General features: G+C 35.5%; 1 protein-coding gene across 1 annotated transcript; it reads left to right on the top strand.

Annotated features, from left to right (window-relative positions):
• The first annotated feature begins 423 nt into the window (after nt 1-423).
• LOC128862109 (uncharacterized) lies at nt 424-2,363 on the top strand. The gene has a single exon (XM_054100541.1). The coding sequence runs from the start codon at nt 884-886 to the stop codon at nt 1,559-1,561; it is 678 nt and encodes a 225-aa protein (XP_053956516.1). The 5' UTR covers nt 424-883; the 3' UTR covers nt 1,562-2,363.
• The last annotated feature ends 12,282 nt before the right edge of the window (nt 2,364-14,645 follow it).

Raw genomic sequence — 14,645 nt, forward strand, 5'->3', positions numbered from 1 at the left:
CGTGTTCGAGCGAAGTGTATTTATAGCAGAATACTCCATTTCGTTTATAAGCAGATATGAAGGTAAGTAGCTGGCAAAACAATGAGCAACCGTAGCTGAGCCAATACTCGATAAGATTTGTGCCATTGGTGGCGGTGGTGGTTGGAATGGTCTGGGTGGTATTAGTATTGGTGCTGCTGATAGCGGCGGTATTGGTCACGAAGGGTGGGTTTATTTGTGGATACGGAAGTATCGCAGGGACAATACTATACGACACGTGAGCAGAGCGTAACAGTCTCATGCATGCACTTAAAATGAGAGCGAAGCGGTCGCAGCGGTCGAGTTGATGGCAGCAGTGGAAATTGAAGGTACTTACGAGTAGTTACTTGCCGTGTGCTTTGGCGATGGTGGTGGTGGTAGTTTTTGGTGATGAACACACACCCCATAGCTGGCTGTCGCATAGACTGACAGTCTCGCTGATTGTTTCCTTGTTTCTTTTATTGGCTCGGATTGCTTGGGTTTCTGGTTACGCGTATGTTTGGTTTTGAGCAGCATTTTTGTGGGTTACAAAGTGAATGTCGCGCGCTACGTGCCACAGTCGTTCGTGACCAGCACAGCGAGTCACTACTGCCTGTGGTGCGCATAGTATGGTGTTGCAGCACCTTCAAGGATATTTTTGGACGTAATTTTTTGGAGTATAAATATGAGTGGCTTTGCTGTTGGCAATTCAGTACGACAAGCGCAACGCTGCTGAGTGGACGCGTCAAGCGCTTGAGCCGAAGCAAAAAGGGAGTGTGTTTATAATTTTGTGCGATTTCAAGTGTAGAAAAAGACGAAATTTTTTACGACAAACTTTTTTAAAGTGTTTTGAATTTTCTGCGAGAAATAAATTACTGTATAAATTATGGCTATACCTTTCTACGAACCACGTCACCAGCACACAACTGAGTGCGATCAAGTTGATGGACATTTTCCGCCAGCGCCAAGCAGCCAGTCCGTGGCATTGCCGACGGCAAATCCGGCTATGCCTGTGGCCGTAATGCAACCGGCGGCGGCCAGCACAAGTACAAACGCTCCGAGAGCACTTGCGACGGGTATCGCAACAGCGAGGGCTATTTCCAGTGTTTCTATGCCAGCTGGTGCAATTTTTTCAGCCACATCCACATCTTCGAGCACAGTTACAACTTCGACAATGACCCATACAACAGAAGCTATAGCTTCAAATGTGAGCGCTACTTCGATCACAACCACATCCTCGCATACAGTCACGTCTTCGTACTCCGCCTCTGCACCTGCCGCCGCTCCAGCAATATTTTCAATAACTGCTAGCAATCCAGCCATTTCCACTTTCTTGCCGACCAACGACACTTCTACTGAATCCACCCAAACGTCTTCTTCTCCTTCAGCCGCTCTCGCATCAGAGCCTCTGCCCTGGAAACTGCTCGCCGTGGCTATGTGTAAAGCTTTAAAACAATACCATCAACAAACTGGTTCCAGAGATTTGCTTACCAAAACCGTCATCGAAATAGTGCCAAGTGGAGGAGTTGGCGCACAAGGCCCACCATCAGCCGCCGGCAATTAGAAGAGTTCCGGGTTAGAGAAGAGTTACTAAAAAGTTACGTTCCTGGTAAGGGCCCGTGCTCAAACGGCGTCCAGTGTATTGTGTGGTAATGCTCCAGAAAAGCGCAATTGTGATGTTTGTCAAATATGATTTCCATGCGACGGTGCGGAGAAGTTTCAAAGACTTTGCTGCGACCGTCGGCAAATGCAAAGCGTGGCGCCGTTTTTATGGGAAAGCAATTTATCGAAGTGAGGTGTATGAAATAAGCGTAATTGTGATAGCGTTTATAAGTTAAGGAAGAGTGTTTGATTAGATTTAGTTAAAAATCAAAAACCCACATGAGTATTTTAAGCTTGAAATAGTTAGTTGGCATAGGTAATATTAGAAAGTTATGGAAGCATTAAAAGTTGCAGATGAAATCACTTTTCCATATTCAATATTACTAAATAATTGTCGAAGCTTCAATATTTGTACACAAAAACTCAAGTTTACAATATTTTACAGTTTTTGAAATTATCAAAAAAAAAAAATTTTATTTAGTGGGCAATCGAAAAAACTAATAATAATTGCGCAATACGCAAAATACCCAGGTTTTCAATCGTATAAATTTCTAATGCATAAGACACAAATATTATTTATGACATTTAAAAAAAACAGATTTTCTCAAAAGCAGAGAAATCTTGGATATATTCCTTAGTTCATATTTTTAGAATAGAAATACAAAATAAATACACTTTTTTCCGTATTTTAAAAAGAAAAATGTTTTTATTTGAAATTCAACGATAAATTAGGAATATTTTTTATTGCCAAATTTTTTTTTATAACCAAAAGCCTCGGTTTCAAATTATATAACGCATTAAAAGTTTTCGATATTTTTATTTTCTTGTTCTGAAAAGTTTAATATAAAATAGTTATTGATTTTTTTTTGTGTTCCAGATACATGAAAATAATGGCGATGAAGTAACGAAAATATTTCTGAAAACATACTTTTTAACAATCTTGGTTTTTGATTCAGCTCTACGAAGAAATTTTGAAAAAAATTCTAACTTAGAAAATATGATTTTGAAATACATACATACTTATATTAGACTTAAAAAATTTATTTAGAAAATTCGAAAAATTTGATTTATTTTAATTTCCAAATTTCCTTTAACTTAGTTATGTTTCTGAAAGAAATTAGAAGAAATGTTTCTAAAAAAGCTAGTGGAAATATTAAAATTTGAGAAATATTCTGTAGATATATTTGCGTATGTACATGTTTCGAGTTTCATTCAAAAGTGTTAATATGAAATTTTTATATACAAGAAGTTGAAGAATTCTCAAATTCGGTTGACGCACGATAAACAACGAAAAATGTGTGAGATAATTTTAACATTAAAATTTTAAGCCAAATTTCTTTTTAAGGTTTTCAAAATTTTTACGAACTCTTGCCTAAAATTTGTTCCAAAAATTTTTTTTCAAATTTTTGTTCGCACAAATTTTATATATAAAAATAAAATTTAATAATTTTACTTCCTTAATTTATAATTTTAAAGTTTCATTAGGAAAGTAAATTTGGGTTTTACCAAATTATAATTTTTGTATTTTCAAAAATATTTAAAAAATATAATTTTGATTAAAAATTTTTAATAAAATAAATTTTTTTTTTATTTTCTGGCTTTAAAAAACCTTGAAGCGAATTTTAATTATACCAGCCTTTCTAAAAAGAAAAATAAAAAAATATTCAAAATATTCAAAAGCTCGAAATCTTTATTTTGGGTTCTTTTACCGGTAAAGAAAAAACTTTTCAATTCGCATAGTAAAGTGAAGCATAGAAAAGAATCTTTGAAACTGCAAAATTGTTTCTATTTATACACAAATTTTAATAAAATTTAAGGCTTTCTAACAGTCTAAAAATAATTCGAAAGTTAATGAACCTTCTTCCGGGATTATTACAAAGTATAAAATTACGCAATGCTAAATTTTTACTAATTTTTATATGGTATTCTAATAAATATTTCAAAAGTCTAACATTTTTTTTATTAAAAAGAGTTGAAAATTATTTTAAGGATTTAAACTAAAAAATCCCCAAACCTTTCAAAAGCATCTCAATAACGCGAAACATTTCGTATTTTATAAAAAGAGTAAAATTACAATCTATGAAGCCAACTCTTTTAGTTAAATAAAGCGTGAAGATACATTTTCCAAAGTATTCACTTTTTTTAATTATAAAAAAAAAATTTCAATATGATGTTATGCTTACAAAATTAAAGGAAATATATTTGTTTGAGAATGTGGATTTTCTTTTATTTATAAAAAAGTCAAATATGGTACTGAACTTCAAAAAATTAAAAGTACAGAGTTTTTTTTTGCATTTCAAAGCTACTTCTGAACTTACAAAATTAAAAAAGTGTATACATTTTGCTTAATTTTTTTTTCATTCAAAGTTCCTTATAAAATTACAAAATTATATAAAATTTGTTTTTCAGAGGCAACATTTTATTTTATTTTAAAAAGTTCACTCAACTTAGAAAACAAATAAAGAACCGTTTTTGAGAGTAACATTTTTTGTAATTCAAAGTTGCTTCCAAAATTCCAAAATTAAAATTGGTTTACATTTCTGCGATTTTTTTAATTCGTAATATTCTCAAATTTCACATAAAGCAAATGAATTTAATTTAGTTCTCTATAAAAAAGAATATTTATTAGAAAATGAGTCAAGCTCTTGTGGTTTCAAATATAAAGTGCTTAAAAAAAAAAAATACCAAAAAATATTAATAATCATAGTTTTAATTTGAAACATTTTCATTCCCAAAATATGAATAAAAGTTGCAGAATTTGAAAAATTTCATTAATTTAACTTTTTATTAGATTATTTTACACTTCACAATAATTCGAACAAAAAATTATTCAATTTAAAAACTCATTTTTGTGATTATAAACTGCGGTTGAGTGTTTTGATATTCCATTTAAATTTTGTAACCGTTGTTTTCGAGATACAAATTTTTTTGTAATTATTTTTTTTAGAATAAAAGAAGCTATATTCTTCTGAGTTTTGTAACTGCTCTTTTTCGAGGTACACATTTTTTTCAAATAAATTTTTTTTTTATAGAAACTAAGTAAAGGAAAGTTTATTCAACCATCCGCGCATCTTAACTAAAAGCATTGATGCGCCGAACAATTAAAGCAACTATAATATGAACGAATTATCGATATTTACAATATTTACATAGAATACCTACATACATACTTATATACTTAATGAACTTTTACAACTTCTTGGTGTCTATTTATACAAAAAACTATTTACGATATACTCTGAACATCTCTGACAAATGCAACTGAAGGAAACAAACTAATGTTCAACATAAATTATATATCGGCAAACAATTCAAAACTTCTAAAGCAATAGCGAGTAGTTAAAAAAATTAAAATTTTACTAAATATATAAAATGCTTTTTATATGAAAAAAAACAAATATATTTTCAAACTAAACGAAACAGCGGAGTAGAGTTTTACAATACTTCGGTATATTTTTGTATTTGCTTTGCAAAGTAGTGAAAGTCTAAATGTATGCGTGTCCAATTTAGTTTTAAAAAAACATATAATAACTAAGAAAAAATTTACAACTTTACACATTACATATTTGTAAGCTAAAAAACAAACAAAACAAAAATACAAAAAATATCTTTAGAAATCGAATATGAGCGATATGTTGGGTATTATCAGTTAAAAATTATATTTAACCTTCTAATACAGTAGCGTCCATTCCTCTGTGAGTCCATTATTTTAATAGTTCACTTTTTCTACACTACTTGTTGTTGTTGGCCTTCAAGTATATTTCTGCCAGTAACATGATACCAATTCAAACAAACTATGAAAGACAAGTTTTAAGTGATTGCAAGTAAAGTGGCAAGAATTATTGCTAGCACAGAAAAATTTTGTAGTGATTTTTCTCCTTTTTGGAGGGAGGCCGTAACATTTTTTTTTATTTCTCTTGTGATTCTAATGCTCGCATCGAGGGTATAACTCTTTAATAGCTGCAAGAGAAGTATAAACTTTGATAATTCAATATTATTTGGAAGAATGGCGAATATATTTCTTGGGTTAGCCAGACAAGTACACGTAATTCATATTATCTAACCTAACGCCTAAGATATGACATGCAATACCGTCCACTCAGCGTTTCGAATTTGATTAAAATCAGCTATAAGCACATGAATCACAAATGAATACAAATTTTTTTAATTGTTATTATTATTATAATTTTTTTCAAAATTTCAAAATTTTTAATTTTTTTCTACTGTGAAGAGGAAGTCATACCGGTAAACATTCAATACGATTAATTCGAATAACTTCCACGGCTGCCTCTAAATTAGCCCATTTAAACAGCCACATATTTCAGTACATTTCCACGAGCTTCGGCATTTACCTCACCAATGGAAACTTCGATTTGATTTTTCAACACTCGAACAATCTCTAGATTACTATTATTTGCTAGCGCGCCGGCTGGGGACGCAAAGTGCCGAAACAAATAAATGGCATTTGGATCGATTCCCAGATTTAAGCTTTATGTATTTGCGGTCATGTCAGCAAGCCTTCAGCTGTCGTGAATTCATCGTACAGGCTTCGTCTCCAAGATCATTTGGGTGGACCTCCACGGTGTGAGCCTTGTGGATTCCAGTCTAAGGACGTTCTGCTGATGTCAGTCGCAAATTTTCACAAAGTATGACCATCCATGTAAATTTGCTTTCATGAAACTGGCCTTTGCCTACCTTGGGTGAGGAGCTCATCATTTGATACACATTATTAGGCCGGCGTAAGATTACTCTACGGCAGCGATTTATGAAGGTCTGAAGCTAGTTTCTTATTGCAATGGCCACATACCATGTTTCACAGACAAATATGGCTTTGGATGACTAGCGTAATATATATCTAAATAAGCCTCTCATACAAAATAGTTTACTGAAGTCAAATCGTAGCCTCTAGGCGTCCACTTGGAATCAGAGCCATCAGAAATATTAAAGTTGACCTGAGAACATTCTGATTTTTCGTAAATCGGCATATATTTTCTGGTACTGATTTTTATGAAATAAAATTTCTTGGATATTAAAATGGTTGATTATAGAATTACTTGATTACTTAGCCTAAGAATAAAGAATAATACAATAATTAAAAATGTATATAAACGAGAATTCTGATGATGAAGATTTAGAAACAAATCTCTACTTCAGATAGTATTAAATTCCAAAAGGGGCGCGCTAAAGATTAAAGCTAACGCTAACCATGTCAACACAAAACAGCAGATGAAAACATAAGAAACATTGAAGCCAGAAACATTGAACACTGAATACTGAAGTAAGAAACATTGAAGCCAGAAACATTGAACATTGAACATTCAAGCCGATCTGCGCGAGTAATTCAGAACAATCAATCTATGCAAAAACCGGATCAAAGTGAAACATTAGCAATTGAAAATTCTTCTTCTTTGTATTAATTGTAAGATTACTAGTTTACAGCGAGCAGCATGAGATAGAAATGGGTCCAAAAAATTTCGGGGCTGAAGAGCACAATGAAACCATTTACTTTAAATCAGTTCGATTGTAGAAGTATGATTTTTATAAATTAGGCTTCAATGACTGAATTAATAAAAGAATTTCCCTAGAAGTATAGAAGTCATTAAAGTCTTTCGCATAAGACCGCAGAAAAGCTAAGTTGCTTTATGAAGTATCATTAGAAGACAATATCATAGCTGACACTTGAATAGATTTATTTCATATTTCCAGGATTGTCAGAGTAGAAGAAAGAAGGTAGAAGTAAAAAGTTTTAAAACTTTTAAAAATGTTAATGCAAGCCATTTTCATCCATTTAACCTGCCGTCAGATATCTATATGAAGCGATGATTTTCAAATTTATTAAAGAATATTTAAGGATAAAATTTACCCTCATTTGTATAGTACTCTTATAAGTACAACTTCAAGGGCAAGCGCCTGGTAACGAAAAAAGTATGAGTAGTGATAAAATAGTGGGGAAATACACACTTTGAAAGTAAAGCCTATCGAATGCCTAAATCACTCACCACAAAGGTTATTTTAGTGTTCAAAGTTGATAAATCGATCATTGAAATTATAATTCTAATTAGACCACCCTGTCTACTGCAAATCCCACTTTAGTGCAATCTTGTTTTCTTTGTTCAAATTAAACAGAAAATAATTATGAACTGTCAAATGGACTCATAATGAGCTAACAACGTTTAAGAGCAACTGAGGGTTAATATTTTATATGATATTTATAAGAATATTTTCCGTCGCACTGAAATTTGAGTTTCTACTGTTTTCATCACTTAACATTTACAAAAAATACAGCCAAAAAATGAGACCGATTATTTTAAGAAACTTTTTTATTCGAATTAAAAATTCAAAACTTACCATATTTTTCGCACATATTCGATTTAAAAATATTCCATAGGAAACGTGTGGAAAATAAAAATCTTAAATGAGCAGAACAAAGTACAATATAAAGTAGAAATTTCACTTAGCCATAAACAGATTTTTCGATAATTTATATACATATATATGTATATTACATAAATAAACAAGTGTATACATATGTATGCTTACATAAATATGAAAGAATTAAATAATAATAACTATGTATAAAAACAAACGGGAGTTTTAAATAAGATATAATAAATATTACACCCAATTAACAGAAAATTTGTGTTTAATTTTTATTTTTCCCAGCTTCACTGGCCACCAAATAACATAAAAGCTGGCAATCGCTAAATATCGTAAGAAAAATACAGGAAATCGTATTGGAAAATGGTCGAGTGACTGAAAGGGATTTAGTAGAAGCCCTAAGCATCTCACTGGGCAGTTTAAGTAATATCTTGACTGAAGTATTGGGTTTCAGAAAGCTGTGTGCACAATCGGTGCCGCATTCGCTAACAATGGAACAAAAATAAATTCGAATGCGACTTTCTCAGCTACACTTTGAGCGTTTTCGAAAGGGTAAAGTTGACTTTGTGCGTCGAATCATCACTGTGAATGAGACGTGGGTCTGTCACCATGACCCTCAATCAAAACAAGTGGCTAAACAGTGGTGTGAACCTGTCTCTTCGGCTCCGAAAAGAGTTCGAGTTCAGAAATCGGCCATGAAGGTATTAGCATCAGTTTTTTGGGATGCGAAAGGAATTTTGATTGTGGATTACTTGAAATTATAATACTTGGTAAAAAAATAAAATCTGAATATTATTGTAACCTTTTAGACGAACTGAAGGAAAGAATTTCTGAAAAAAGATCCAGTTTGCAAAAGGAAAAAAATTATTTTTCGTCATTTCAATGCACCGTGTCACAATATCAATTTGACAATGGCTAAAATCCATGAGTTGAAGTTTCAATTCTTATAGTATCCACCGTATTCACAAGACACTATCCCTTAGAGATTTCTATCATTTTCCAGATTTAAAAAATATCGTACTTGGAAAGCATTTTTCATCAAATGACGAGGTCATAACTGCTGTGGGCGCGCATTTTACAGCACTTCCGTATTCTCACTTCAGGCATGGAATTTATAAATTTGAGTTTCGTTGGAACAAGCGTATTGACGCTCAGGGAGACTATACTGAATAATAAGATTCAAAATTTTGTTTTTCTTATCGAACTGCAAAACTTTTAGGACAACCCAGTAGATGTTCCCACCCTAGAACAACACATATTCAAATCCGTCACTTCAGAAGCATTCCCCAAAAAGTCGTGGAGAATATTTTGTGCTACTACAAAAATAAGAACAATAAAAATGAAATAACAAACAGCCTAAAATGGTATTCATCACTAAGCAATCACCGCCTTCATCTACCTACTATCGCTCCACGCTATTCGTAATCAGAAGCCAATCGCCAACTGCTTCAGAGCAAAAGCTTCAACTCGCGTCGGGAAACATGCGCAACTTGTTCAAGCTACTAGCACAGGTGAAAGTCCCATTTTTCTCGCATTGACATCGAAATACTTAGCTTGCTTACTATCTGTAAAGGAACCCTTCCTGCAACTAACCAATCATAAAAAACCCCTTTCTTTTGGTCCGACCCCAGCGAATGTGCTCGTATATTGAGACTGCCATCAGACTAGATTGCCGTCAACAAATGATTCATAAATGCCTTAGTAGAGTGGTACCACAGCAACAGGAACGATAATTTCATCCACCAGGTGGTATAAAGTGAAACCAATTTAACTGACTGACCTGCATGTTTTGAACTACCACTTTTCTAACGTCTCCATGACAGTCGGTTCTACGTTAGCAGAACGTCTTAAATTTATATCTGCCAAAGGACTGTCACTCCAGCCCGCGACATTTGCAAAGTGTATGGAGAAGGTGTCATAAAGGAGTCTACAGCACGGGCTTGGTATGCAAAGTTCAAAAATGGCAATGTCGACTTTGACATCGATGACGTCGATGGCACGTTCCTCAGCGGAAGGCCTTCTGAATTCGAAATATTCATCCAAAGAAGACCATGATATGTGTTTGGTGGGACTGAGAGAGCATGGTGCACTGGAAAATGCGCGAAAAGAATGCCACGGTCAAGCTACATCGCATGAATGTGGATATTCGCCTGAAAATACCTAATCGACATGGTCAAACCAAACTACTTCAGGACAACACCAGATCCCAAGTTGTACGAGTCGCCAAAGCCGCACTCCAAGAGCTCGAATGGGAGGCCCTTCAGCATTCGTTGGCTTCTCCGGATCTTGCAGCAAGCGATTACCATTTTTTTCCGCTCACTGTAAAATCATATGAAGGGCGTTACCTTCGATGATAACAAAGAGGTCCTTAAAAACTGGCTCAACAACTTCTTTGATACCAGACTAGGCGATTTTTGGTAGAACGGCATAGACAAATTGGACGAGAGGTGGGAACAGGTTGTACACAGCAACGGCGAATATATAATTGATTAACTTTTTGATATAGCTATTGTTTTTTGCTTAAATAAAAGTTTTGCATAAAATGATACCGCAAGCCCGAACATAGGTGTGTATGCTTCATTCTATGTAGACATTAGGGTGTTTTCAAAATTTATCGCAAAAATGTATTCCGCCAAATTATCTCGAAAAAATATTAAGATTTACATAGAATAATTTTATTTATCATCATCACAATCGGTTCCTGTTTCTCCCACTGGAGCATAGGGTATCAGTAAATCACCTCCATCTGGTTCTTCTTTTTGCAAAAAGATTGATTTCGTTCCAAGCTTTTCCTGACGTTTCAACTTCCTTCTGGACAGTTCTCTTCCAAGATATTTTTGGTTGGATATCCATGGAAACACCTTATGGATTCCAATCCAGTGCCTGACGACAGATTTCATTTGCGTCCTTGTGCAGCGTATGCCCAATCCACCTCCACTTTCGCATTTTTACCACGCTGGCTACCGGCTGAACTTTGCACCTTTTGTATCGCTCGTCATAACTTATGATGTTGGGCCACCAGATCTTCAATATCCTGCAGAAAGATCTGTTCACACAGCTTTGAATTTTGTTATCAACCCAGTTGTTTGTGTGCCAGGTTTCCGATCCATGCTAGAGAACTGATAGTACATTTGCCTTAAAGATTCGTAATTTTGTATGTACGCTGAGGATGCTCGAAGACCAAATAGATCGGAGCTGTGCATAAGCGCCGTTCGCTTTATTTATTCTGGCGATAACGTCTAGTTTTGCCCTACCTTCAGCGGCAATGGTACTATACAAGTAAGTAAAAGTGTCAACGTTCTCAATTTGATGATCATTTAAGAGGAACGGGCGGCTACTTATGGGCCGAATTTTCATGGCTTTCGTTTTCCCGTGACTTATTTTTAGTGCCACTTTCAACGAGGTTGAGAACAGATCGTTAATTTTATTCTGCATATCGGTGTGTTTGACGGAGAGGAGGCATATAACATCAGCGTAGGTAAGGTCTTCGAAATGTTCGTGGGAGTTCCAATACGTGCCTCTTCTTTTCGCCTCAATGCAACTTTTTAGCATATAATCAATAACAATTAAAAGTAACAAAGGAGACAATAGGCAGCCTTGCCATACGTCGGCACTGGTGAGAATGCTTTCCGAGAGATTACCATTGTGCAAAATCCTATATTTAAAGTTGTTGCAATGCGCACGTACAAGAGATATTAGTTTCGCCGGGATCCTGCTAGTGTGTAATGCGGCGCACGTGATGTTCCGAGAAATACAATCCAAAGCTGTACTGTAATCCCCAAAGGTTAGTTGGAGGGTTGTCTGCCACTTTTGTACATACTTGCTCCACAATGATACCTAGGATGTTAATTTGATCTACACTGGAACTTTTGCTCCGAAGTCTGTTTGCGGCATTCTCAAGGAGTTGTCTGTAGTGGTTGTAATGGTAGTTAACAGCATGCTGGACAGGATTTTAGACGCTATTAACAACAGCATAATAACCTCTGTAGCTTTGCATACCGATAGGCCACCTTTCTTTGGCGGGACGACTAATACACCATCATCAGGGAGCTCTGCTTCATCCAAGATTGCATTGAAAATAGACTGAAGAAGATTTGCAGTCTGTGCTGGGCAAGCCTTAAAAATTTCAGCTGGTAGACCATCACAGACGGCAGCTTTACTGTTTTTGAAAGCTTTTATTGCAACGAGTAACTCCAGTTTGGATGGTGAGGAAAAATATATTTTCGCCGACAAGGAGGAATTATGGCTTAAAGATCTCAACAGTGGGCCCTTTGAGCCCTTTTTATTGGTTAAGAATTTCACCAAAGTGTTCTCTCCAGCTTTGCAATTGCTCATCGTCAGTTGTTAATAGGCTTTCATCGTTCGCGCTGATTGCGTGAGTTACGGACATTTTTCCTGACGAGCTCCAGACATTTATCTTGTTATTTCGTACAGCATGCGTGTGTTCTGGGCTTCAGCTGATTATTCGGTCTCGTGCGCAAGCCCATTTACTTATAAGCAACTAAATTTGTATAAGTATTCTCAAATCAATTTTGGCTAGCGCACGTAGACCTTAATATTTTTCGAAATATTTTGCCAAAGGACTTAAAATGTAATCGATTTTATAATTTGGTGGAAACAATTACTTTTTTTGTAAAATTTTTGTTTCCTTGTTCACTCCTCTCGGGAGCATAGGGCCTCGACAAGACCCATTCTTGCGTTGGTTTCGTTAATCTATTTCGATTTCTGACAGAATAGGTGATTAGCCTGCCGCTACCAGTTCTAAGTAGTGGGAATGCCCACTTGCTGTTGCTTAGGAACAACGCCTTCTTACTGCTTTGGAGCACCATCTGTGTTTCACATTTTTCTGCCAGAAGGATCGCACAAATGGTTCCTCAACCTCCTCGCTAAATTTGATGTGTCTGTGAGGAATCAGATTTTTTTTATTTAGAAACAGGGAAAGTAGGTAAATTTGAAAAAGTGCGAGGGCCGTGCTTTACATGGGATTCAAACTCACAACCTCTGGGATGGCAGGCTAGTGGACGCTAGACTAGCGACGCCGCATTGAGATGTGAAATGCCCTAATGTACAGGGTGAACGATATGAAGTGTTACCAACTTCACACTGCCCTGTATCTGTAAAACAGCTCATGACATCAACGTCAAAATTGTTCTAATCACAGTTCAATATATTGTTTATAAGCCATCAAAAGCATTTGCGTCTCAGTTTTGTTGAATTTTTTTTCTGTGATGGAATTCAAACGTAATAGTGTGATTGCGTTATATTTGACTGGAAAATTACAACCAGCCACTGTTCGTGAGCTCAGTCACCTCAAAGTGAATAAAATGTTTGTGTATCACACTATAAAACGTTACAATGATACTGGTAGCATTGCAAAACACTATGGGGGTGGTCCATAAAAAACTGCAACAATGCCAGAAATGGTTCGGAAAGTGAAGGCTCGACTTGAACGAAATCCACGTCGAAGTGGGAGAAATATGGCCAAAGAACTGAAAATATCCCAAGACAGCATTCGACGCATATTGAAAAATGAGCTCAAGGTCAAGGCTTACAAGTTCCAAAAAGCACACGATCTTTCACCCCAGCAAAAAAAAGTTCGGTGCGAAAGAGCAAAAGAGTTGTTGCGCTTGCACGAACGTGGCGAATTTCCTAACATTTTGTTTTCTGATGAAAAAAATGTCCCAATTGAGCAGTTCATAAACACTCAAAACGATCGTGTTTACTTGACCGAACGCTCATACAAGAATTTTAGCCTACGTACATATGTCCACTCGAAGCAATTTCCCATCGCAATTAATGGTTTGGGTCGCAGTGAGCGCTGATGGACGCTCTCCAATCGTTTTTATCGAGCCTGGTGTCAAAGTGAATGCGACTTACTGTCGGGAAAATGTTTTAGGAGCTGCTTTAGAGCCGTGAACACGCAAACATTTCTGTCGTAGACTATGGACGTTCGAACAGGACTCGGCACCGTCTCATAAAGCTCGTGTGAACCAAGAATGGCTAAAAAATCATGTTCCGCACTTCATTTCGTCGACACAATGGCTTTCGAATTCGCCAGACGCAGATCCGATGGACTATTCCATCTGGTCCATTTTGGAGAGCAGGGTGAGGACTAAAAAATATGCCAGTATGGATGCGCTGAAAAAAGCGATTATACGAGAATGGGCCAAAATACCTCAAGATCACATTCGTGCAGCATGCAACTAATTTTTTGAACTTTTGAAGGCTATAGTCAAGGCAAAAGGTCATTATTTTGAACAAGTTTGTTCTTGAAATCAATAGAAACTAGTTTCACACAAAAAAGTTATGGTGTTTTGAATAGGTAACACTTCATACCGTTCACCCTGTATATATCCACGTGCTTTGTATTACATACAGTAAGCCATCAATATTTTCACATCCCATCATTTCTTAATGCATTACAAATTTGTTTAAACATAATAAATAACAAATCAGCTTAGGAAATGTGTATGCGAATGTAAATCATTGCTATCGAGTTCTCATTTTCCAGACTTGATGTGGGGGGCTAATAAATAGATAAACAAGTCTAAAAGGAAAGCAAATAATTTTTCACCTTTCATCTTTTTGACAGCAGAGTCAACGTAAATCAAATGAGCGGTGCGCTGTGCCATTTAAATTTCTAATTCTTTTTTTTTTCAGATACAATT

This window comes from Anastrepha ludens, chromosome 4 (genome assembly GCF_028408465.1).
Source record: "Anastrepha ludens isolate Willacy chromosome 4, idAnaLude1.1, whole genome shotgun sequence".
Classification (NCBI taxonomy): Eukaryota; Metazoa; Arthropoda; class Insecta; order Diptera; family Tephritidae; genus Anastrepha; species Anastrepha ludens.